Below are 25,064 nucleotides of genomic sequence, written 5' to 3'. Positions count from 1 at the left end.
AAATGAACACTTTGCTTCACAGGGATATAGTGTATGTATTTTCCACATTCATATATTTAAGAAGTACATAAGAGTTAGCAAATTAGACTTATCTCTTGCCCACCAATTATATTTTATTCATTCAAAGTGAAAACTACACAATACCTGTTCCCTATTGTGAGATTGCATGATTTTCCAAATGAGACTTCATTCTCTTCGACTTTGTAACAAAAATTTCCATGCTTCTTCCATTCCTAGTTTGGAGAATGATAATCTTTTACTTTTAGATAAATGCAGCATGCCCAATTCCCTTACCACATTCACACATAATGCTAAACCAGGATTCCTGGCTTACTTTGAATAAGGCATGCATTTCTTCCTCCTGTCACAACATGGTTTGTTGCTAGCTTACAATTCTACCTTGCCTGGGACCAAAAAATGAAAATTCTGGGTTCAGGTGGCACAGTAAGATCTTCTTTGCTGCTCAATTTCATGCACTTGTAGGAGTGAAGGAGAAAAGGGGGAGTGGACAGGCTGCATGCACTAGCACACAACTTATCCATAGTTATGTCAGGATAGACACGTACAGGATCATCCCCTGAGACATTAAAATAGCCACTAGGCACAATACAGGTGTTTACTCTTTTATTTAGTATAAGAATTGTAAATAATTCCATTTTATTTTCTGTGTTTATTATTACTGAATATGAAATGTGAAATGGCAAACATGTTGAGCAAACGGTAGCAAATTATGTTAAATAAGATCACCAAGATTAATTAAAAATAGAATTGTTGCTATTGCCTTACCCCATCTGTAGGACAATCCTTAACAGGTTTTGGTTTATCCAAAACCTTTCCTTTTTTCATGCACACGTATTTGAGTTTATCATCACAATGTAGAACGTTCCATCGGCCCCACTATAAACAAGAGGAAAAAGCGGGGTTGTCTTTGTTAGACACCTAAAGTCTCATTCTTTTTATGTTGCATATAAACACACTTCTTCAATACTGGAATAAAGGCAGATTTAGCCAATTCTCAGCTTTTCCCATGTCCTTCTCCTCAAAGGAGGGATTCCCACCTTCCTCAATGCCTTCTCACCTTCTAAACCCCCCATTAATCACTGTTGCTTATGCACCTTGGCACCTCCCATTTATCTACCATGCCTTGGAGAGACCAATCAGCAGGTGTGAAAGCTGGTGTCCCACAAAAGGTGAGAGATGGCTGTGTATGTTTCCTCTTACAGAAAGCTGTGAGCGACTGAGAAGACATGATAGGCCCTGTGTATTTGTTCTAAGGTCTGTCATTTTCTTGTTCTAAGGTCCATTAACATGAACTACAGCTGTAGAAACTGGATATTTAATGCTTACTCCTATGCATATTTGCATGGGAGAAAGTTCCACTGAAGTCAGAGGGCCTTATTTCCTAGTAAACATGCGATAATAACCCCCTCCAAAACTAAACAAGCTATACACATACACAAAAGCACAATATAAGGCAATTTATGAATTTTATTCCCTGCTCTGAAATGGGATAGGCACTTTGAACATTTAATTATAGAATATAGACGTTCCTTACCTTTCCTGAGTAGGCAACACAGTTAGGAGTGCTGTTGGAAGGAATTTTTGGCTCATTTTGATCCCAGTAGGTAAAAACCACGTCGGAGCCATCTGACCACTTAAACAAGGCTGGAACTTCCTCATTGATAAACCCTGTCCATACTTTATCTTTTGTTTCTATATTCAGAAATGCAAGCAAGCAATTAAAAAAGAATACAGACAATGGAATGACAAGGCACTTAGAAACAATGGACAGCCAATAGGTCAGGGATGCTTTAACTTGTGGTTATACATTAAGTAGGGAGGTGAACTTGATGGGTTTATTGGCCTCTTTCAACTATTCTTTGAGTCCATGATTAGTCATGTAATCAGAACAAGAACACATTTTTCTCCCAGAACTGAGTGGAAGTTCCTAAGACTTCTTACAGTACATTTAAAAGGATGTAGCCACCACAGTGTCATGAGGTAACTCACGCTTCAATTAATTCATACAGCAGACCATATATCAGCTAAAAACTTTTATTGCTACTCACTACAAAATTTACGATTTAACTGATAAGCTCCACTAACGAGCTCCCTATCTCTTCAAAAGCAACATGTGGCATCAAACCTTCCTGTCTCATCTTTCCGCCCGAGGGTGTGGCAGACCCCTGTCCCGTTGTCGTAATTGGGTCTGTCGCATTAAGGCTCTCCTGTTTTGGGCATGTGCCAAACTCTCCGTCATGTCTTTTGCCCTCCTGAACTCTGTTCAGCAGTTTCAGAGCTAGGAGCTGGGGGGGGGGGCACCTTCCTCAGGCAGCCCAGAGCTAGAATCAGAGGGAGCGACTCTTTCAGACGCTTCCCCATCAGCCTGCGGGGGGGTTGTATGCTCAGGGGCCGAGGGATGAGGTGGTGGAGAGGTTTCTTGCTCAGTAGCCTGAGAGCCAGGCTGTATATGGGCTGTCTGAGCACTGGTTCTCAAATATAAGTCTCCTTGGTCCATTGCCAAACTCTCACTGTTGGCTCCTGTCTCTTCCTCATGAGTAGACGTCTCTCCCGAGCCGTCAGGCACGACACACAGTGCATTTAACCCAGGCTGAATTATGTATTTGTTTATTCTTGAAACTGTGACAAATGGGAAATAATAACTAATCGAAAGCTAATTTCCATTACATTACTTATCCTTAAATTGAGAGAGGTGCTTAGGCTGAATACTGTAGATCATTCTCGGCTATGTTTAGCCAAACTTACCATTATGGATTTGTGTAACAAGTAACTCCACATCTGCTAAGGAATTTATGCTGATTAAGCTACTACTGCTCGCACTGCATGAGTGATATGCATCTTTCCAGGAAGCGGAAGCGTTCATTAGCATATAGCAAAATCCATTGTGAGGATACCAGTTAGAGTCACACTGGGTCTCTTCATAGTTTTGAACTCCTGGGAATAAAGAGAATAAGTGAATTATTTGCTGGTCAATATACACTGGGAGGTGATGGTAAAAGTCCCAACCTCTTAAAAGCACAGAACAGAACTAACGTGCAACTAACATGGCACAACCTGACCATACACTATGGAGGAGCTGTAGCTCAGTGGCAGAGTACATGTTTTGCATTCAGAATATCTCAGGTTTGAACCTTGGCATCTCCAGTTAAAAGAGCCATTAAAGACGTGCCTGAAACTAGAGAGCTGCTACCAATCAGAGTAGACAATACCTGGCTAGATGAGAGAGACAGTTTGACCTGGTATAAGGCAGCATCCTTCTGCAAAGATTCTCCCACTCAATTTTGCAGTCACATTGAAATGCTTTTCAGAAATATAAATCAAAGTAGTGCAGAATAAATCATGCTAACATCACATCTTGGAATGTAAGTGCAGTACATTCTCTGCCACCTCCACTTCTGCATTTTCCAAGATTGGAAAGAAGCCCATGCAGGCTGAAGTGTGTGGACTGAAGGGTTTTGGTGCACGGAACAGAAGAACAGGAGATGATTCCCACCCCACTCTTGCCATTGGCACATAATTACCCATGAAGCTTCAATCCGATTTTCTGTCTTTGGTCTTCTGTCCCTTCATACCAATGCTGACAAGAATGTACATTTTATTTTAAAATGCTACCACTCTCCAATTAGCTTCCTACCTTGCATTAATACAAATAATGAAACCCAGCCCAAGAGATATTCATGCTGTCTGATCCTACATGTATTTAATAAAAAGGAGGTTTCACTGAGTTCAGTCAGACTTACTCCTAGGTAAATGTGCACACTGCAATCCCACACACACTTCTAGGGAGCAAACTTGCCTAAACTTTTCAAGTACTGGTAATTATGGTCCCACTCTTGGGTGATGGTGAAAATCCCTTAAACTCTTTCCAGACTTGGTTTCTGCAAAAACTGAACTTCTGCACTCTTTTCTCACCCTTTGCATCTCATTATATTCTACTGTGATGAATATTTGGTATGGGTTTGGGTCTTTGCCGAGAACATTTTGCAATGCTATTTTTATTGCAAACAGAATTTCATAACTAAGTATGCCTGAAGAAGATGACAGTGGTTTAATAGTGAGAGGCAGCTGCAACCACAAACCGATCCTGATTTACCTGGGAGCTCTGACTCAGTGCTGTTGAATTGTTTCTTGCAGACATAAGGAAGTGCCGTCTCACAAGCATAACTCTTCCAGTCACCCTTGTTGGCATCCATAATTGCACACGCAGTTCCATCCAGAGGGGATGAATCCTTCATCTCTGCAGAAGAATAAAAATTAGTATTTAGAGTAGTGAATAAGAAATCAGAGTCTGCATAATTACAGGACTTGGAAGAACCGACGTGTGCATTGTTGTTCCTTCCTCCTTTTAAAAATGGTCACAAACTTCATGGAAGTTTTAATATAATATTCTTGATAGTGTGCTATTAAAATATTTAATAAGGCTGCAAACCTGTGTACACATACCAGAGAGTAAGCCCAACTGAACGCAGTGGAACTTACTTCTGAGTACACATGCATAAGATCACACTGACTAACCGACAGGTGCGTTTACCTGGACTCCAGCTAAGGAAGTTCAATGGCGTATGGTCTGACCACTGCCAGCCTCCAAAATTATCCAGTTGGTTTAATCCAATCCAAAACATGTCTGCAATGTCATCTTTAGCTAGAGGGTTAAAAAAATATCAGATGTTGATATAATTATAGGTGTTCAAGCAACAACATCATACTTGTGACTCAACTGCTGCCCTGAATCCAAACAGCATCTTTCAGTGTAGCTTTTCCTTACCTGGGATATTATGATTATGATTAGAATCTGAGCTGCAATACAACAGCATGGGAAAATGCAGGCACTGTTCCCACAGGTGTTATAAATGCTGTGTAGAATGTGTTCAAACAATAAATGAATTTATTGGACAGTGCCTGTGAAATCACCAGTGATAAGTGAGGACATCATTTTGAGAACTTAAATATTTTCAAAATACTAGCAATGCCTGTGATGCTACAAGTATATTTGGGGTGCCAATTCAGATCTGTTTAAAACAAAGAACACTGCAAACGGGCATGACACAGCATGGCTAGACACATCACATGTATTTGTTCAAGTTGTTGCATAATACTGGATTTTTTACCCTTTTCTGACCAATAGAAATATATGCTGCATTTTGAATTTCCATATTACTTATATGCAGGTGAGCATTTCTCTGCCAAGAAGCACAACGCTGACCTAAGCAGTTGCTTCCTGTAGAAAGCAGCATTGAAATTATGGAGACGGATTCTTTTCGAGATCTGCATGATCTGTAATATGATGGTAGAAAAGCTGATAACTTTTATGGTTGTTTTGAAAAGTTACTGCTTAATAACTTTTTTGTATTAAAATGTAAGTTCTTTTTAACAAGGTTAATTCTGACTTGGAATCTAATAATGCCCCTATAAATCTGCATGAAGGGCAAGTCCATATGCTAAGCTTATTGAGCTTAGTGGCAAATTAATATCCTTTAAAAGGAATGCTATGCTCCAGCATTAGTGCTAATGATATTGTGCTACTGCAAAGCAACACTTGCACAACGTAACTAGTACTTGCAAAGGCAATGTTTGCCACTGAATTTCAGCGGCAAGTCACTTTTCCCCACTGCCTTTGCAAGTGCTAGGCACCTTGCACTAGCATTGGTTTACACTAGAGTAAAGTTCTCATCACTAGTGCTAGGGCACAGATGGCAACTATTAGTTTTCATTCTTGTTGGCCATGGTCAGCAATGGTCTATAGCTCCAGAGCTGCAACTTCTACCCCATCATCGCAAAACATCAGAAATACAGCTATTCTAAGTTTACACATGGTGAAGAAAGCAAAACATTATATCCTTGATAAAATATTGCTGTCTTTCATACTGTAGAATTTGCCTTACTATCCTAAGGTAAGAAATTCAATATATTTTGATTATCCTAAGTCCAGCTCTAGCAATCCCACTACCACATAATGGGATGTACTTTTGCTTAGAGAAAAAAGACACTAAGGGAACAATCCTATGGTCTCTTGATGGTGGTGTCATTAAATGCTGCACGCTGCGTCACTATTGTCACAGTAGTTGTTGAGAAAAGCCTGCACTTTCTCTAGGGATAAAATATATGAAGGCAAGAAAGTAAGGTTACCCTCCTAGTACACATTCACACATTCATGGGAGCAAGTTCCATGGAACTCAGTGGGGCTTACTTGGAGCAGATGTGCACAGACTGCAGTGTAAGGAAGTGAACCTTGCAAGTTGCAGAATTATGATTACAAAAGGCGGGGGGGGAGGAACCTGAAACTGCCATAATAGTCAAAGATCCACTTTCTGGCAAGTATGCCAAGGGTAAATCTCTGTACTTTTGGGGCTTATCTGAATCTGTGAAGTGCTTTTTGAAAAGCAGCTGATTATGTTATATATAGATTAAGTTAACTGAAAATGAGCACATTTAACCTGCTTGGCCCTGTGCCCAAGAAGAATACCACCCAGAAGAAAATAAAACCAGAACTGCTCATGCAAATCCTTTCTTAATCCTTGCATAACATGGATTACACAGAATGTTTCTATATGCAACAGATTATTTTTAATTCAAGCTTCAACACAATTCTGTAGAAAGCTAAGATATACCTTGATCTACATGAATGAACTGGAGCAAGGGGCAGTTTGGATATGTAGGAATATTCACCTGGGAACAAATCTGAACAACATTTAATGAGGTTCAGAAGTAGCCATCCAGAAAGGGAGACCAAAAAAAGAAAAAAAATGAATTCTGAAGCTTTGCATTATTGACTTTTTATACATGATTTATCTTTCATACTTTTCATTTTCTTAATGAAGAACTGTGGCTGAGATATAGTAATTTGTTCCAAGTTGCTAAAAATGTCTGAATAGGAACTTTAGAACTCACACTGCTAGGCCAAAGTCTAGCACTTTATTTACTAAGTAATACTGACTTCTTTTAAGGTACTCTGTGCAGAACTCTCCCTGAACCTCTTCGTCAGAGAGGATCATGCAGAATCCTCACAACTGAAACTTAATAGCTATAGGACAAGACTCAGCTAGAGATATTGAAGGAAATCCTGTTCCATAAATCTCCTGGTGTTTTGTTCCCCTAACTGATTTTTAAAAATTGAAGTAGTTAATGACTTTGTCCAGACATCACAGTTTAGTATAATGAGAATAAGTCACAGCAAGCCCTAAGATCACACATACTCTGCTCTGGAACAACCTCATGGAAGAGTTTTGAAGCTTTTCATTCCATTTTAGATTAACCACAGCCTAGACAAAGTCTGCTTAGTCTTAACTCTGCATTGTTCAAATCCAAGCCACCTTTAAACCATAGCAGATGAAGCTAGTTTTCTTCACCTAATGGTAAGTTGTGGCTTACCACTGTTTGGGGTACAGTGGCACAGTAATTTGTGGTTAATCTAAAATGGGAACTTCTCCATGTAGCCGCATGGGAGGACAGCGGGAGAATCTGGGAAGAGGATCTTATTTTCCTAACACTAAACATTGATGCAACATTGTGCAGTTTCATGGAGAAGGAAGAACTGAGTTGGGGAAATAATGCAAGGGAAGTATTGTTTTCTACTGCATCATCTTTCCTATCTAAATCACATCCCAGTATGTTTTCTTCTGTGTGACCAATAAGAGTTGAGGGAATGCTGGATAGGAAAAATGGTAAAGGGTAGGTAAATTAATGCAATATCCCACCCCCAACTTTCCCAAACCAACTTTTCCCTGCATACAGAGAGAGAGAGAGAGAGATACCTCATGGGAGAGCTTATTCATGGATACCCCGTATTACCCTGGTTGATCCTGAGAGCTTGTTATGCAATTACACAAATAGATTTGATATTCCCCAACTACTAAGGGCAAGAAATACTTGATTAGCCATACTCTGAAATTCAGCACAGTTGAAGAACCACAGCAAGTATGTACACAACAGTTAACAATATAATGACAGAAAAAAGGAGGGGAAAACTAAGAACCTTTCCTGGTTCAGAAAACCTCATGGACAACTTTGCCTTCTGTGTTATGAAATAAACTTGAGTAGCAGGGATTTTGAATAGCTCAGGTGTAGAGAAAAGAGAGCTTCTGCTGTACAGAAGACATTCTCTCTTTCAGGGTATGAGAGCTGGTAGTTAGAAAATTACCTCAAAACTACTGCTCATGTCAAAGATCTTTATGTCTCCTATGTTAATAACTGCTTCTTCTAGAATTCACTGTACACAAATGAACCTACCTTGAATGTAGTGTAGCTCAGATGCACTGGTGATGCTCAGCAAATCTCCTCCTTGCCTCTGGCATGAGATATATGCTTCTTTCCAAGAAAGGGGACCCTGTGTATTTACCTGGTAGCAGCTTCCAGAATCTGCATCATGCTCCCATGTATTTTGACAACCATCCTCTGGTGAAAGCAAAAGAATAATTAAAACCTAAGTCCCATGCAGGCAGCACTGAGTGCCACAAGCACTCAGTAGATTTGTGTTTTGCCCTCAATAAAATGGCATTGACTTGAGAATGATACAGACATATAGTGTATGGACAGTAGTCCAAAGCAGTGCAGCAAACAAGAAGTCCATGTGCATCTGGACATGGACTCCCTACCCAGCATCCTCCTGTTCCATGCACATGTAAAACAAGTGGAGACTAAGAAAGGGGTACACAGTCATTTCTTGTGATGTCTGCTTGCATGTTCCAATGGTCAGGGTAACAAGTGGGCTTTCTGTCCCCAAATCCCACTAGTGAAAACCCAGGTGAAAATACATAGAATACAAGTGAATCACGTCCTACATCACAGCATTGATTCCTCATATGTTCTGCACCAACACTGGAACATTTTATTTATTTTAAGCATTTACAATCCTTATTATTTGGTTGGCTCCATAATTAAACAATTAAAATCCTCTTTCTAATTTATAACATAGAACACAAAAACAGAAGTACAGATATACAACACAAGAGCTTAATACAATTTCTGCCCATGAAGTGTAAAAATAAACAAGACACACTGAAGTAAAATAAATTTTTCAAGATGTTGTTTTATACAGGAATGCTACTTGCCTGGTTTTAAGCAGAAACCCCATTTTCTACCAGTATCAAAATTGGACGTTGTGGAACACCACAGACCATCCTCGAACATTCCATTGCGTATGCAGTCATGATGCCATGTCTTATTCATCAGGAAAGGGAACTCACACGGCTTTCCATTAGAATTCCCATCCCTTGTATAAATTACTACAGAGAAAAGGCCAGAGAAGTATTTAGCATGTAGAATATATATCAATCAACCAATACAGGTCATTTGGAAGTAAGAAATTAACAGCAACTTCAAGCCTTCAACGATGGGGTTTGTATAACTGTAGAACAACATGACATGGTGGGAAAGACCTCACCTTTTGTCCTTCTGTGTTATGCAGACATAGCTGGATTGCAAGAGATTGATCAATGGATCAATTGGACAGAATGGTTTTTGTGTTGTTTCCTCTGTATTCTGTGAGAAGCACAAATGTATATTCCAAAACCAAGGGACTAAGAATAGGGTTTTACGATAAATGGCATAGTGCTGAATCTATTACTAGGTGGGGTTCAAAATGCCCCCAGTGGGGTTCAACATAGGTTTTTCTGAGATGGAGTTTGTTGGAATGCTGATTATTACAATCCCAATGATTTACTGGATTTCTGTATTTCGTGGGCTGAATAGTTTTGTTTTTATCATTCTTGCTGGTTTATATCATAGAAATGTTATTGTCTCTGGTGGATACCTTGAAAGCTGCCTTGTGAGTTCATTTATCCTTAAAGGTGGCTTCTAAACATTTTAACTGAATTAATGTATTAAGAAGTAAGATTTGATCAAGCTAAAGATTACACCATACAGAATTCTTGAATGGTCCTCAAACTGGAATAAGCCGTGCTGAGTTGTCATAAAATTCCACATATATTTTCTGCAAAAATCCATTCAAGGAGAGCCTTTCTATACTTCACAAAACAAGTAAAACTGGCATGCCAGACAGTTTTGCATTCCTATGAAACTGGATTAGAACAAGTTGTTTATGGACTTGAAAAAGAGACTAACAATTTTCTTCAGCTTGACTGATCTCCCTTATCAATGCCAGTCGCTTTGAGTCCACCCAATCATGTTCCTGGCAAAACATATTTTCAGGTTTTAACTGGTATGATCTAACAGAGCTGCCAATGAATATAATGCTTCTGCAAAGGCATAATTACTCATAGTAGCAGCAGAAATTACTGGACCTGAAACTGATATGCCTTAGTCCTCATCTGGTATTGCAGTGCTCGACCTCTGCTATGATATGTCCCTTCAGGTATCTAGGTGGGAAGCATTATGGAGAAATTGCCACAAGCCTGGAAGCAGGCCTTCCTGAGAGGACGCATCCAAGCTAGAGTGAGTTAGGCAACCTATTCGGGCGCATTTAGCAATTTGAAAAGCTATTCTGGGCACCACCACAAAATGGGCACACTGGAGGAAACTATCAGCTCGCCATGATCTTCATTTCCTAGGAATGTCTCAGGGCCCCACATGCAGCCCCATGGAATTTATAGGAAACAAACATGGAAATAGCTAGAAGTTCTCTTTGCTTCGAAGCAATCCCAACTGCCAATAAGGAATTTTAATATAAATGATAAACTATAAGAAGAAGAACAGCAAAGGAGAAGTTGGAACCAAAACAGAAGTCTCTGGGAACACTGGTGGAACACTAAGCTATGGAAATCTTGGTAAACAAATTCTTCTTGCTTTCAAGGAAAAGGAAACTGATTTTAGGTTTGAAAACATTAATCACTCTCAAAGCACATTATCTTAATATTTTTAAGGGCAGTAATTCCAGGACTACACTGTTTATCTGATCTTCCTCCCTACAGCAGTTGTTTAGCTTTCAACACAGTTGTAATGCTAAATAATGTATTCTTTTGAAACAAGTGCTACCATATTGTTGATTGCATTACAGGTTTTGTAGTGGAAACATCAAGACATAACTGGGAAAAGAGTTCTAATGCAAGGAGGCTGTTTGTATGCCATTCACACATGGATATCATGTATTCAAAAACTGTATGCTGAAATACTTTTAGTAGGCTAACTCATAGATCACAAAAATTTTCAGGCTTTTGAGCCTCCACCATCAATCAGGTGGTACTATGTTATAAAAAGAAGTTACAAGATGTTATAAAAATCGGATTAGTAGGGGGTGTGGGATATAAAAGGCTCTCTGAATGTTGTCAGGATACCTATACAGCCAGAGTCATAAAATTATGTGAAGAGGGAGGGTTTGCAATCATTCAAATTCAGCTCTGCCAAGTGATGTGATAGCCTCAGGTTTCAGAGTGCCTGTGTCAACTCAGTGAAAGAATCCTCTGACGGTTGCTGATCAAACCAATTGTTGATTTGAAAATATAAAATCCAGCTGCTTGCCAAAAATCTTTACATCCTGGATGAACCAGGCAAGTTCTTCGGTTGGTGAAAATATATTTTTATATGTATTTTTTATTTGGCTTATATGTTCCTTCTCTGCAACAACAACAACAAATTTAAAAAGCAAAGCATTAAAATGTAATTCAGGCAACATATCCATTTAAAACTGAAACTGAAAAGCTGTCTTGCTGGTACAGATGGGAACTGATCACAAAGCATTTAAGTTTAAAGAGGGATGTCAGTCTAGCTGGTGAAAAGTTTCTCAAGAACATCAACTTCTCCAGTTGTTTCAGTCCAGTTCAACAGGAATACAAAATTAACAGTTTCATCTGCTTCAGTCAATTTGACTGTTTTTTTCCTTTGTCAAGCAAAGCAAGTCTGCATATCCTTCCATTGAGCTTTGCAGAAATTGTATGTGTAAGTGAATAGTAACTCAACATTATTATCCTAGTTCATACTTAAAAGAAACAACAACTTTACTTACTGTAGGTGTGTAATTAAAATAGGTCTATATGATAAACCTGACAGTCCCATCAGATTCCCACAGTGGGGCTCAAACAATTTTGCCTACATACAAATACTCTGGGGTAGTACAGGGAATGCGTCCTATTGCATGGCACAAGTCCATGAACACGTCTTTTGGGATTCTATTACAGTTGTTAATTTATAAATTAAGAATTTCTACATTAAATTAAGACACTGTACTGAGTTTTTAAAAGCACATTCCTGTTCATGGGCTTATTAGCTAACAGACACAATACAACCCTTCCCCCCCCCCGCAAAAAAAGAAAAGAATAGGAAAACAACAGCCAGAAAAGCACATTTTTGTATTAAGTTATAGTTACAGAAGAACAGAAAACTAAATATGCTTTGCAACATGGACTTCATCAACCAAGTTGCACAGCAGCAACAAGAGAGAAAGACACAGGCAGCCTTGATTTATTTGTTCAGACATGCTCAATGTTTTTCCCCAGTGAGAACCACAAATTCATAAAGAGTATGTCTTGTAAGATGTAGTATAACTACAGGCACTTTATGTGAGGCCGGTCATAGAGAATGCCTAGGTAAAATGGAATTGGCAAGACTCCATAACACCTGCATACTTCAAGGGTGCTAAATGCAGAAGTCTGGGGAAGGGGTCAGAAACTTTAATCATTATAGTATTCTCATTTCCAGTTGTTCTAGCTTTACATGGCAAGATTTACCTGGTTCCTTTCTTCTAGGACATGTATTGCTAGAAATAAAGCATGGCCTATAACAACAAAAGGATATATATTATGGTAGTAATTTAAAAATGGGACATGCTTGTTTATTTCTTCCATGCAGCATCTGTCATTCCCGAGGACCTATCCTCCTGTTTTGCAATCTACATCTTACAATACTGAAGTAACTTTCTTGAGTTCAGTGGGCTTATTCTAAGGTAAGTGAGTACAGGACTATAGCAGTAATTAACTTCTAATTAAAAGAACTACCACTGAGTCCTATTACCAGGAGCAATTCTTTAAAATGTGGAGCAGAGCACGGAGAGTTGTAGTCGGATCTGGGACACTTAACTTGAAATTCTAGATCAGCCACACATGACCTTGTGCAAGCCACATTTCCTCAGATTACAAGCTCCTCATCGGTAAACCTAATACAAGCTAACATGTGAAATGGAAATTCAACTTGTCAAAAAAGATGAGTTCAATCGAGTGAATCAACTATTCTTAAACACTGATGTTTTGAAGTTGTAACAATGCAAATTAACAGATTTAATGCATGTGCTTTGAAAAACTAACATTGGGTTGGATCCAAATTAGGTTATGCATGCTTTAGTACCATATAACAAATCAACAGGATTTGTCTTGGTCATGATAAAGTCATCATTTACTCTGGATCTGACTTATTCACTGGATTAACAAATCCTTTATTACATTTTTAGTCAGTCCTACCCGAAGATGTCCAGGGTGCTAAAGCAATCCAGTGGCTCATTATCTGGGAACCTAACCCATTTCATGCCTGAATGGCTGAACCTAGCTTATCCTAGTCCAACACCCCACACAGAACCCCTTGATTACTAGTTCCAGTTGGGTGATGCCTACAATTATACAAAGCACGCAGGGCTGCACCCAACTACTGCAGAATTAGACAGTGAGTTGCAGGACCACCTTTCCTGTGAATTAAGATGGCAAAGCAGCAAATTGTCCGCTCATCTCCCCACCAGTCCTGTCAGCAGAATCTGCCGCTACTGTGTTGCTCCCACCACAGTACAAGAAATCTCCAGGGACACCCTTGCCACAGTTACTGGCTCTGAGGAATAAGCCTTCAAGTCAGGCGTTTGGACGTGGCCGCCTTTCTGAAGAGCCATGCCAGGCACCTTTCTAGCCAATGTGGATCTTGGCCACTGTTCAGAGTATGCAGTAACAGAGGCAACTTGGGAGGTAGACAGCTGGGTGTGCAAGGGGATGGGGCAGGGAGCTTCACTAGGCAGCCTGGCAGACGGGAGGCAGGGAGCCTGACGCAGAAGGAAAAGAGGAGAGAGATGAAGAGGACTGAGAGTTTGCCCAGAACTTGTGAGCAGGTTTTGCTAGCAAATGGAGCCGGAATGAAATTAAGATGGTATGGTTCAAGAGGACTGATTCCTTTAACTAGTGGTGACATCACCTGAGCTGAGTTCTGCTCAGGACACTCGCAACTCTCTCCATGGAAAGGAATGGAAAGCAGATTCTCCATCCCCTTGCAGACCTCCGTACCATTTCTCTAACTATTCCAGAAGGTCCACCAATCCTCCAGAGCAGATTTTCAAGGGGGACGGAGGACTTCAGCTGGAGGGGACGTTGGCTAATATTGCCTCCTCTCCATCCCACTAGCAGAGATATTCTGCCAGATCAGAAGCCATCTCTGGAAGGAAGGAGGAGCCTTTTCATCCACAGGAGGCAAGCTTTAGATTCAACTGAAAAGCATTCCTGAAGTATTTTGCCTCAGTCGCGCAACAGATGGTTAGCTGACAGTATATGACCAGTGTGCCAAGTATTTCTCACGTTTTATGAAATTGCACTTGTATCTCAACGTATTTTGTTAATTCCTTATACAGCCTGTGGTGTGACACAGAATGGCACCTAGGTACTTGGGAATGCTCCTTGATTGTAGTTTGGAGGTACTCATTAATCCATCTTTGTCACTTGAAGCTCAGGAGACATTGGTGGCCTGGAATGCTTTCTACCAGCTCTGGCTGGCAGCCCATCTGTGCCTCTACCTGGACAGGGATAGCCTGACTTCTGTAATCTATGCTCTGGTAATCTCTAAATTAGTTTACTACAACACACTCTACATGGGGCTGTCCTTGAAGATGTTTCAGAAGCTGCAGCCGGTGCAGAATGTGGCAACCAGCTTAATAACCGGGACTTGGAGGCCCAAACACAGAAGACCAGTTCTGGCCCGCTTGCATTGGCTACCTGTATGAGGCCAGTACCAATGCAAGGTGCTAGTCCTAACTTATAATGCCTTACACAGCTTGGGACACAACCCCTGCTGGAGCACCTCTCCCAGCCCCAACTGCCCAGACACTACACTCCTCTGGGTTCTAATCCCTCAAGAGGCTCAGAGGGTGGCAACTGGGGAGGGGAGCCTTTTTGGTGGTGGCCCCCATCTTTGGAACAACCTCCCTGCCATGGCCAGCCTGGTGCCAAATTTGCCAACAGAGTCATTTTCTCCTGGCATCAGAAAGATTGTAAAGATGGCACCAGACAAGCTGCTCCCGGAAGGACGTTCCATAGATGGGGTGCAACTTAGAAGGCCCCTCTTCCATTTGCCATCCTCCTTATCTTGTTGGAGGATGGCTTCCTCAGAAGGGCCTCCTTGCCTTATTTTAGGGGCCAGGTAGGTACATATGGGAGCAGGCAGTCCTTCAGATATTCTGGTCCAAAGCTGTTTAGGGGCTTGGGTGTTAGAACAAGCACCTTATATTGGGTCAGAGCCAGTGCAAGTGATGCATTATCAGGGTAATATGGGCACATGGCCCTTATCCAGTCCATTATCAAGCACAGGCAGTGATTCAGGATGGAAATGCTTCACTTGGGTTAGATGAAAATGAGAAACCTCACTGAAGAAACCTCAGCCCCTACCTCCAAATTACCGAATAACATTTTATTGTTTATATACTTTGTTGTAAACCACCAAGAGAACTTCAGCTACGGGCGGTACAGACATGAAATTAATAATAGGGAACACTTGTGTAAGATTGCCACAGTTAGCAGAAGCAGCACCTGCAGAGAGAGGGGCTGCATTCTTTTATCCAGGTCTAGGTGATGAGAGCCCTGCCTGCCAGGAGCACTTGAAGCACTTGGCCTAGATGTCTTTTAAAGGTGGATGAGTAGCATACATGGCAAGAGAAGAACTACAACTTGCTGCAAAATTATTGATCTTTTTAAGAACAGGGAGGGGACAGAACATGTAAGAACTGTACAGCAGGGTTTTCTGTGCACTGAAACACATTATTGCCTAGTCAGTTTCCCAGCCAATGAGAAAAAAATTACATGGGTTTTAACCGGTATCTAAACCTGCTAGTATGCTGGCTATTTCGTGCTAACCCTTTTATTCTAATAGTGTGGTCCTATCCCTTTTTAGATAAGCAAACAAAACAAAACCCTACAACTCCCAGCATCCCCCAGATGCTGCGAGTAAAGTTGTCTAGGGAACGCTGAGAGTTGCTGAACCTTTTCCTTTTTAAACATACGTTAGGACTATACTTTAAATTATAAAACTTAGAACAAGCTATTGTTTTGAGTCATGAGAATAATTCACACTGAACCTTCAGTTCATGGATTCCCCTTCCTTTCTACTCCTCTGTGCATCAGAATAACAGATGGAATGCTTTCATGGTGCACCTGAGTTAGTTTCAATTTCCCACTGTGTTCAAACTTAGGGAAATTGTTTCCTGTAAACCATGGTTTAATAAAGTAATAAGATCTCAAATCATGAAAACGGGTACAGTTAGACTATCCACAGTTTCCTGAGTTGGGCCAGTACTACAATTTATTCAAGGCCAACAGAGAAACTTTCAGTGTCTTCACATGTGAGGAAGAGTCAAGTATCTGAGCCTGAAGTCCATTGCAGTGTATGCTTTCATAATGTCCAGACCAGGCCACCAATTACCTACTAGTCAATTCAGCATCCTTAAAAGTCAATGACCAAAACCAAACCAAACCACAAAACCTTGTAGGTCACTTTCAGACACCACACTAAGCCAGGTGCAAACAGTGTGATTCTGCAAGTTTTGTCTGACAGCCACTCACTCCGTAATGTTCACTGCTCTAGGAACAGCACCTACATTTACTAAATGAAACCCATGTTGAAATCCCATCTTTCTCCCAAAAAAACAAATGACACAAAGAAAATACATACCATGGTATGGAAGTTTACAAATAGAATCACTGGAATTGCTTCTTCTCCAGATATCGGAAGCGTCAATGCTTACAGACACAATTCCATTCTTTAAAGTCAATTTCTTCTCAGATTCTGTAAGTATTGCGGCATCAACACATCGCCACCACAGTGTAAGAAGGTCCGAGTCACAATCCACAATTTTCAAGGTATTCTGGGATTTGGTATCTAGTCCAAGGCACTTTTGGGATCCCAAATTAAAAAGGCGATGTTCGGAGACCCAGGCCCATAAGGTCTCTTTTGTCTCTCGACAGTCTCCTGCGGTTATCTCCCGGTTTTTAACTTTGATGCACGTGTTGGTTTTTTCATGGCGGATGGCAAAAGCATTATTATCTGCATAAGAAAGGCATATGCTTTAATATTTTTCTTTTGTGAGATGCAGTCAGGCAATATTATAAGGGTGCCATGTTACAGAATGCCCGCTAAAAGAACACCTCCCTAAAAGACTGTAGCACTTTCTATTTATTTACAGTGTTTGTAAATGCCACCTCATAAAAACATTCTAAATTTGGCTTACAATAACAAACATTAAAATGTAACCACAATTCAGTAAAAAAACACTACAGCAAATTAGCAATATTAAATGTTCAAATGTTAACTATTAAATATTCAGAACTCTAAAACAAAGCCTGATATCAAAAGGAACATCAGATGAGCCTGACTGGAGAAAGCGTTCAATAACTGGGATGCCACCCCAAAAACACCCTTTCCACGGAGGCCACTTGATGCATATTACTTGAGGGACACATGGAGAAGGACCTCTAAAGAAAGATGATTTTAGGACCTTTTAAGGTGCAGAAGGTGGGATCTTTAAAAGCCTTGTCTCAAATCATTAAGGATCTGAAAGTTGAAGGCTGCACTTTGAAGTGAGCTCCAGAACAGGCTGAGAGCGGGCACTCTGCATGACCTGGTGTACTATATTCAAGTTGTCCCATGCCATACAGCCTAGGCTGGACTAGCAAATTGCAGGACTGTCCCCAGGGACAAGCCCACAGATAACGTGTTGCAGGAACCCAAAGTGAGATGATTTATCTGTTTCGGTTCTATCTCACCCAATAGTTGACGCTTTCAGGTGGGTTTATAACAGTTCCTAGCAGGACCATAATCCTCCACCCAAAAATCTCTGCACCCTATACAATTATTTTCCCCATAATACAAAATGTAAAAAACAGTTTAAAAAAATGAAACAGTTAACAACTAAAGCTGTATTTAGTATGGAGCAGACATGTGAAAAAAATACACTGATACCCTGATCAAATCATTAGATCATTGCAGATATTTTTCAGTGTCTTGGAAGAGAGGGTTCTCTCAACTCTGTGCCAAAAGGATGACAAAGTTGGCACCAGGTGGGTCCAAGTAGAGAGATGATTCCACAGCAGTGGGGCTGCCACACCAAACGGCCCACTCCTTGTGCCCTCTGAGCCTTCCCTGGGGTTTGGATTTGAAGATAGGCCTCAGATATTAATTGTACTGTACTCGTCAATTGTGGATGGGAGATATACTCCATCAAATATTGCACATCCCAGCCATATAGGGTTTTATAGGTTAGAGCAAGCACCTGGAATCAGGTTTGGTTTAGGGGGAGTGAGACCTGTTTCTTTAGAGAGAGGTGGAATACCATTCACCAGGGCAGACAAATAACCCAAGAACAGTATTTCTGTCTTGCCTAGATGGAGCCTTAATTTATTAGACACAATCCAATTCACCAGAATGTAAATCTCAACACACTGATTTTGAAACCAGTAAATTTTACTGCTACATAGCAATGTAAGGTAAACCTGCTACTAAAGTTTGATCAAGGATAAAATGATCAATGTAATCCATCAAAGAAATGGACAAAGCATAGGAAATCTATTTTTCCTGTGAAATAGCATCCTTTCACTCTTTCTCAGAAATTTAGAATGATTAGGATTATTGTATTTGTACATATTTACATAATTTTCAGAACTTTTATATTTTCAAAAAGTCTTACCCAAAATCCTCACTTCAATTTAAAATTAAATGGAAATTTTTAAAATTTAGCATAAACTGGCAAGTTACCCTGTTCTATAAATCTGTCTTTCTAGAGCTTAAATTAATTTACACATAAAAACACTGCATGTTTACAAAAGCATTTCAGAGTATAGGTTACAGACTCTAAGGTAACTCCCATTCATCATGAACATATATATCTCAGTCCCAAACACCCATTTGGAATTGAAGTTAATATGATGCCCAAATCTGTGACTGTTATTATTGTTATTTATAAAATTGGTATGCCGTCCAATTACTTGCATCCCTGGACAACTTACAGCATAAATAAACTGACGACCCACTCTGGCTGCAAGTTAATAAAATACAACAATAAAGTTCAATATTAAAACATATTAAAATAACGTTTGAATAAAAAGGCCTTGGCCTGGCACCGAGAAACAAATAACGACAGCGCCAGGTGGACCTCTCTGGGGAGCACGTTCCGTAGGCGGGGCGCCACCACAGAGAAGGCCCTGCTCCGGGTGCTCTGCCTCTTAACATCTGTTAGAATGTTACCAACTTGCACAGAGAAAACTGCTCACAGATGACAACTTGCTTCTTATCTAACACATTCTATGGAAATGGACTAGCCCCACTATTTGAACATTAGCTCTCTTCTGTGGTGTGAAAAAGGAGTGTTTCTGTGTTGTACTCTTTGGTATTTTTTAAAGATTCTAGTGATAAATTAATGATGTTTATTGTCCTGCTAAAGGAAACTAGGAGTTTTCTTAAAACCTTCAAAAATAGCAAGTTAACAGTGACTTAAAATTTTTATTCAGATGTTTATTTGGCCGGAATGGTAACATTTTTTTCCTGGAAAAAAGCATGTTTGTGCCTTTGCAGCCCACTCATGGCACAGTCCCTGGAGCCATGCCTCTAGCAATTTGCTGGAAGAAAACAATTATGCTGTGTTTAATGCGCTGAACTGAAACACCCTATTCAACTTCCATTTGAGTATCATCCAATGCTAAAGCAGGTTGTTGAACATGCACATGAATAAATGGACTATCTCCCCCCACACACACACACACACACTGCCCACATAACTTTTCATAGATAATTCTGAGGGGGGTGGGTATAAGAATGGTCAGCATTCACTCCAGCTTGCCAGAAAGCCATGAGTTTTGAAAGCATTTACTGGCCTAGGGCTCAGTCGTTTCATTAAAAATGCAACAAAAACGGGGGGTGTTATATTTGGTGGTTCTTCCACTATGTTTATTTTTTCTTTTTTTTACTTGAGCAGTGTAAATACAGCTTCTGTTTTGCGTTGGTTTAAACATGTCACAAAACAGAATGTCTTTTTGAGACAGAATGTGATCACAATCTTACCCTTGACATTGTGTGTGGTATAATGGCTTGCTCCATAAATATTGAAGAAAAATGGAAAAATTACAAAGTTTAAAAAGATCTGAAGATTTACAATGAAGAAACTAATTGGCAGTACATGTTTTAAAAGACACTAATGTAAATGAAAACAAATATTGAAAGATTTCCTTTGGCAGATAAGGATTTCTTTACCCTTGTTAATCCTTGAAAATGATGTGAGAGAATTTCACTTGTAGTCCTACTCTACAAGTGAATCCTAAATCCTAAAGCAAGTGCATCCTAAATCCTTTGGATTCGGTCCCATGAAGTTTAACTTTACAAAAATATTTACCATTTACTGTGAGTCAAGAACTGGCTAAGTAACATCAACATTATTTGAACCATTCTAATGCAATATGCTAGATAAGTGCATGTAAAGTGCTAAACAAAGAGCTCAATAAAGAAAACGGAGGTCAGGAAAGGCTGTTAACCCAATTTGACATGCCCAAACTTTATTCTGCCAGTGGAAAATCAAGTGGTTATCTCAATCATGCCCCGTTTATAAGCCTTTCTGTCAATTTGTGAACTGGAGTGACAGTTAAAACTGAGAGGTGTAAAGCCAAGAACTCACCAGATAAACCTGAGTCATTTACCTCAACCATGAATATCAAGCGTTCATCTCATCTTTGCACACTATTTTGCAACATAGGGTCGATATAATGTGATAACAACTCACACAGGGTTGTTCCTAGTATCAGTAAGATGATCTACCTGGAGTGCATTGAACTGTCAGAAAATTGCTATATAAATCCAAAGTAATGTTACCATCTGGCTGGCTACTCCCTGAGATTAAAGGTGTTTCCAGACTAGGATTTCACTGTGCTAGGATTTACAAGGTATACAGATTTGTAGCCCTCCTGTGTTTCCTATGCTCCTTTTGTGGCAGTCTTTTGACCCCTCTGGAAGCACCCTAAATTTCTGCCAGCACTGGAGATAGGGCTGTGCTGTGCTGCAAGGCCACGTTCTTGCACCAATCTCTTATTCCTACTTCCCACCTTTTATGACCCAGTCACTTTAAAGGCTGGAGGAGACACATAAGAGCCATACACATAGCTGCCTAGCACTATGTTGTGTAACACAGCTTGCTGCTATGGCTGCTGTGCACACCCATGTCGCCAGCCCTTTCCCAGGAAAGATACCTGGGGCATATCTCCAGCGGAAGAGGGATCAGGGCTGCTGCCAGTGTTCACACCACTGGTGGAGAAAAGAGAAACTATACAAAGCAAAAGTGCTGTTAGACAGAATGTCCTTTCCAACTGTAACTGAATGCCACTCTAGTTCACAGGCAAATGCTCACCACAGATAAGAGTCTTTTTAAACCTGAGAATTGTTCATTATGTATCTTAGGACAGAGAAAGGACACACAGATGTGGGAACCAATTCTAACGAACACAGACGTGTCTGTGGGTAAGATTTATGAGTTGTATCTTCAAGCCTTGGGCTTTTTGGTTCTTTTGGTACCTAAGTGCAAGACCTATAAATATATCCCTCCCTTGGTTTCTTTCTCTCATCATTCTCCCTTTCCTACCAGGTTACACCTGTCCTACCAGGCTGCACTAGTCACTGCCTGCCAGAAAGAAACAAACAAGCAGTCATCCTCTTTCCTATCATGTAGCTAGGAGCTCTGAATACAACCTGTAAAGCATCTGGAAACTACAGTTACAGACCAAGAGGAGTCTGAACAAACCATGCAAATGAGCTCGAGCTACTGAGAGCTGCCCCTAAAAAACAAACTAGCTACAGCCCTACATATTTCTCCCCTCTTACAGGAAGAGTGCCTGGAAATTTTCAAAGGTTCCTAAATTGTAATGTGGAAGAAACTCATGAAAAATTTGAGCAACTTTCTCTGTTGTTGCCTTTGTGGAAGTGTGAGTCAGTTAAATGCTGGCTTGGCAAGTTTCTCTGAAGTCTTTTTACACTTGAATTTTGCAGACACTTTATTTAGCATTATTAAACCTATTAACTTCATCATTAAACTGCTGTTTAGTTCTACAACCACTAGTGGTTACCTATTATATCCAAGAACTAATTCTTACATAAAAAAGCTAATCCCTTGGGTTATGTCCACAAACAAGTTTCATTCATGACAGATCCAGGGCTTCACTGCTAGTTCAAAAGTAGAAAACAGCCTCCAGGAGCTAGGCTGCACAAGATTTTCCAAAACCTTTCTTTACCAGAGATGGTAAGTTTTGAACTGCAGGTACTCATCATCTTCATCTGAAACAGGAGCAAGTCTTTTGTAAAACTTTTGACTGAATAATCAAGACCAAGCCATCCTCAAACCCTTTGTACAAGGGAAAATCCATTCAGTCCCCTTTCCCTTCCCACCAGGAGGACTGCTGCCAAACTCGAAAGGAACAGGAAAGCCTGAAGCTAATCAAGACTCCTTTGCTTTCACTCTGCTGCCATGATTCCACCAAGACATAACTTCTTTACATCAGAAAGGGATCAGATGGTATGACTGCATTGTGGCTTATCCTGATCTGATTAATCAATATTCTAGCACTGTCAAAAACCTCATGTGGACACATCCTAACACTGCTGGCTATAATCTGTTTTTACCAGATATGCCCGTTTCCTAATGTTTGTTGGCTGCTTGCCCTTACTTGAAAAACAAAATACCTGCCTCCCTTTTCACCCAGTGTGCCCAAACAGCAGCTTCCTCAAAAGCTAGTTCTGTCCTGCAATTGCACAGGAGATGGAGGGGGAAAGGACAATTTCTAATAATGCAGGGAAGAGGTAACAATGTACCAACATTTTGGCACAACATTTGCTTTCATGGATTGGGCCCTGCTGTTCAGAAAAATGTGGGTATACTATGGCTTACAGACTAACCATTTATTATGGCATAACCTTTCGTGGGTACCACAACCCTTATTGCTAGTGACTTTTATCACAGCACTACAGGTAAAAATCAAGCAATGCACCAGCTGCCTGCACCATGGAAATATAGTTACCAGAGGGAGTTGAACCCCTGCCTGTTAGGCAAGTATCTTACAAAGCACATAGGCATTGTAGGATATGGGGGAAGCGTCAAGCCTGCTTGCAGGCAGCTTGTTTTTCCCTGAAGGGAAACAAAACAATCAGCAGGGCCCTCGCCTGTCACCACCCAGCTTTTCTCTTATAGCTCCAGTCCATTTCTGGAATTCCCCTGCTCCGCCCAAGGGCTGCGTTCCTTTCTTTATATTAAGTTCGATGGGAACTGGAAGCAGGCCAGTCCCTCGGCCTCTGAGTCATGCCGAGAAAGGGTTCTCTCGCAAGCGGCTCCTGGGAACGCGCAAGCAACTCCTGCAGCAACGCTTTATTCCATAGCTGCTGAAGCAAAAACGAAAGTCGACCCTTGGCTGCCCTGCCGACACGGTGTGAGCTCATGGGCAGAAAACGCCGCTGGGGCTTCTGCGCCACAGACACACCAGAAGCGCTTGGCCCAAGCGACGGGGTACTCTACACATGCTCTGCAGCTTAGCAGTACTTCGCAAGCTGGGCAAAGCCCTGTCACAGAGCTAAAAGCCCAGTCCAATCATGGCTCCAAACTTTGCTCTAGCCTGTCACCGAATACGCAAGTGAGCGAAAAAAGCCTGCGCCCCGTCCGTGCGCTCTGACGGAACGGCTGTTTGCTTTTGTTTGATCCGCCTAGATAAACATGTATTTTTCTAGGAATACATAATAATTCCACTCTCCGAGGGCCAGAGCTCCTTCGAGGGAAATTCCACTCGCCGTGGGGATCCCCGTTGCAGGCTAGGGGAAAGCGCTGGTCTCCCTGCAGGACTTCCCGCCCTCTGTCCCACGCCCGCTACTCGCCCCCCGCCGTAAGAGCTCGCCCCCTCCGCAGCAGCGCTTCCAGATGCATCGCTCCTGCCTCTGCTTCAACATCCCGAGGCACACAGCCACGCCGCAGGCTTCCAAGCCTCTCCACCGGCGAGGTTGCGCAGTCACTGGCCGGCACTCGTTCCCCCCCCCCCCCCCAGCTCCTCCTTCCCCCGCCGGGCTCGCGTCCCCGGGGGCTGGGGCGAGTCAGCCCGCGCCAGTGCGCGCACAGCTTGGGGTCCCGTCCCCAAGGCGAGCCCGTGGCCGAAGCCCCGCTCCCGTACCTGAAGAGGCCGCCGGGAGCGCGCAGAAGCCGCGGCAGCACAGGCTGCAGACCAGCAGAGCCACCCAGCAGGTGGAAAGGGAGCGCCGGCGCGTCCTCCTCATCCTCCAGGGAAAAGTTGCCGCGAGCAGAGCGGGCACGACGGCCGCGACGGAGCCGGTGCCTTTCCGGAAAGGCTGCCCCCGCCCGCCTCGGGCGCTCGCAGGCTCTTAGTTACGGTCCGCGTGTGAGCGCGCCGGTGCCGCCGACCACAGAGTGGTGTAGGCTTCGGGGCCAATCACGGGTTTTTCCGCCTCGCCCGGGTCTTGAGGAGCAAGTCGTCGGCAGGCGGCAGGCAGGCAGGCCGCAAACTGCCGGCATCAAAAAACGCTGGCGACGTTGCTAAATATATACCTATATATGTTTCTATTACGCCCTCGACTTCGCAGCGTCGTTTAGGCGAGAGCCCCGCCCTCGCGGCGGAGAAAAGGGATCGAAAGCGAAAGGCGCTTTGGCCCGGGAAGGCGCCCGCGGGAGAGGCGCTGCGCCCTCGCCACGCAAACTGCCCGCCGCGCGGAGAAGGGACTGCGAGCCATGCTGGATCGGACTGCGTTTAGCATTCCGTTTGCGCGGCGGGCAGCCCTCCGCTTGCGGGCGGTGCATGCAACAGCACCCGCGCCGCCTTCCCCAGCGACTGCTGTGCGTAGGCACACCGCCTCATGCTGGCGGTAGCGTGTCGTCGTCGGGACTCAGTTCCTGCTAC

General features: G+C 41.9%; 1 protein-coding gene across 1 annotated transcript in view; it reads right to left on the bottom strand.

Annotated features, from left to right (window-relative positions):
• LOC123016909 (lymphocyte antigen 75-like) overlaps positions 1–24,717 on the bottom strand; it is a 61,128-nt gene extending 36,411 nt beyond the window's left edge. The window contains exons 1-10 of the mRNA XM_044417651.1: positions 24,324–24,717; positions 16,816–17,187; positions 9,069–9,242; positions 8,248–8,412; positions 4,553–4,663; positions 4,115–4,258; positions 2,767–2,955; positions 1,556–1,713; positions 787–897; positions 145–233 (exon numbers count right to left, since the gene is read on the bottom strand). Coding sequence (XP_044273586.1) covers positions 145–233; positions 787–897; positions 1,556–1,713; positions 2,767–2,955; positions 4,115–4,258; positions 4,553–4,663; positions 8,248–8,412; positions 9,069–9,242; positions 16,816–17,187; positions 24,324–24,426 — 1,616 coding nt within the window. The 5' untranslated portion in view covers positions 24,427–24,717. The remainder of the gene's footprint in view (positions 1–144; positions 234–786; positions 898–1,555; positions 1,714–2,766; positions 2,956–4,114; positions 4,259–4,552; positions 4,664–8,247; positions 8,413–9,068; positions 9,243–16,815; positions 17,188–24,323) is intronic.
• Positions 24,718–25,064: the final 347 nt, after the last annotated feature.

The sequence above is a fragment of the Varanus komodoensis genome, unplaced genomic scaffold, assembly GCF_004798865.1.
Source record: "Varanus komodoensis strain SLA01 unplaced genomic scaffold, ASM479886v1 scaffold9, whole genome shotgun sequence".
NCBI lineage: Eukaryota > Metazoa > Chordata > Lepidosauria > Squamata > Varanidae > Varanus > Varanus komodoensis.
This window is presented reverse-complemented; position numbering and strand designations above follow the sequence as displayed.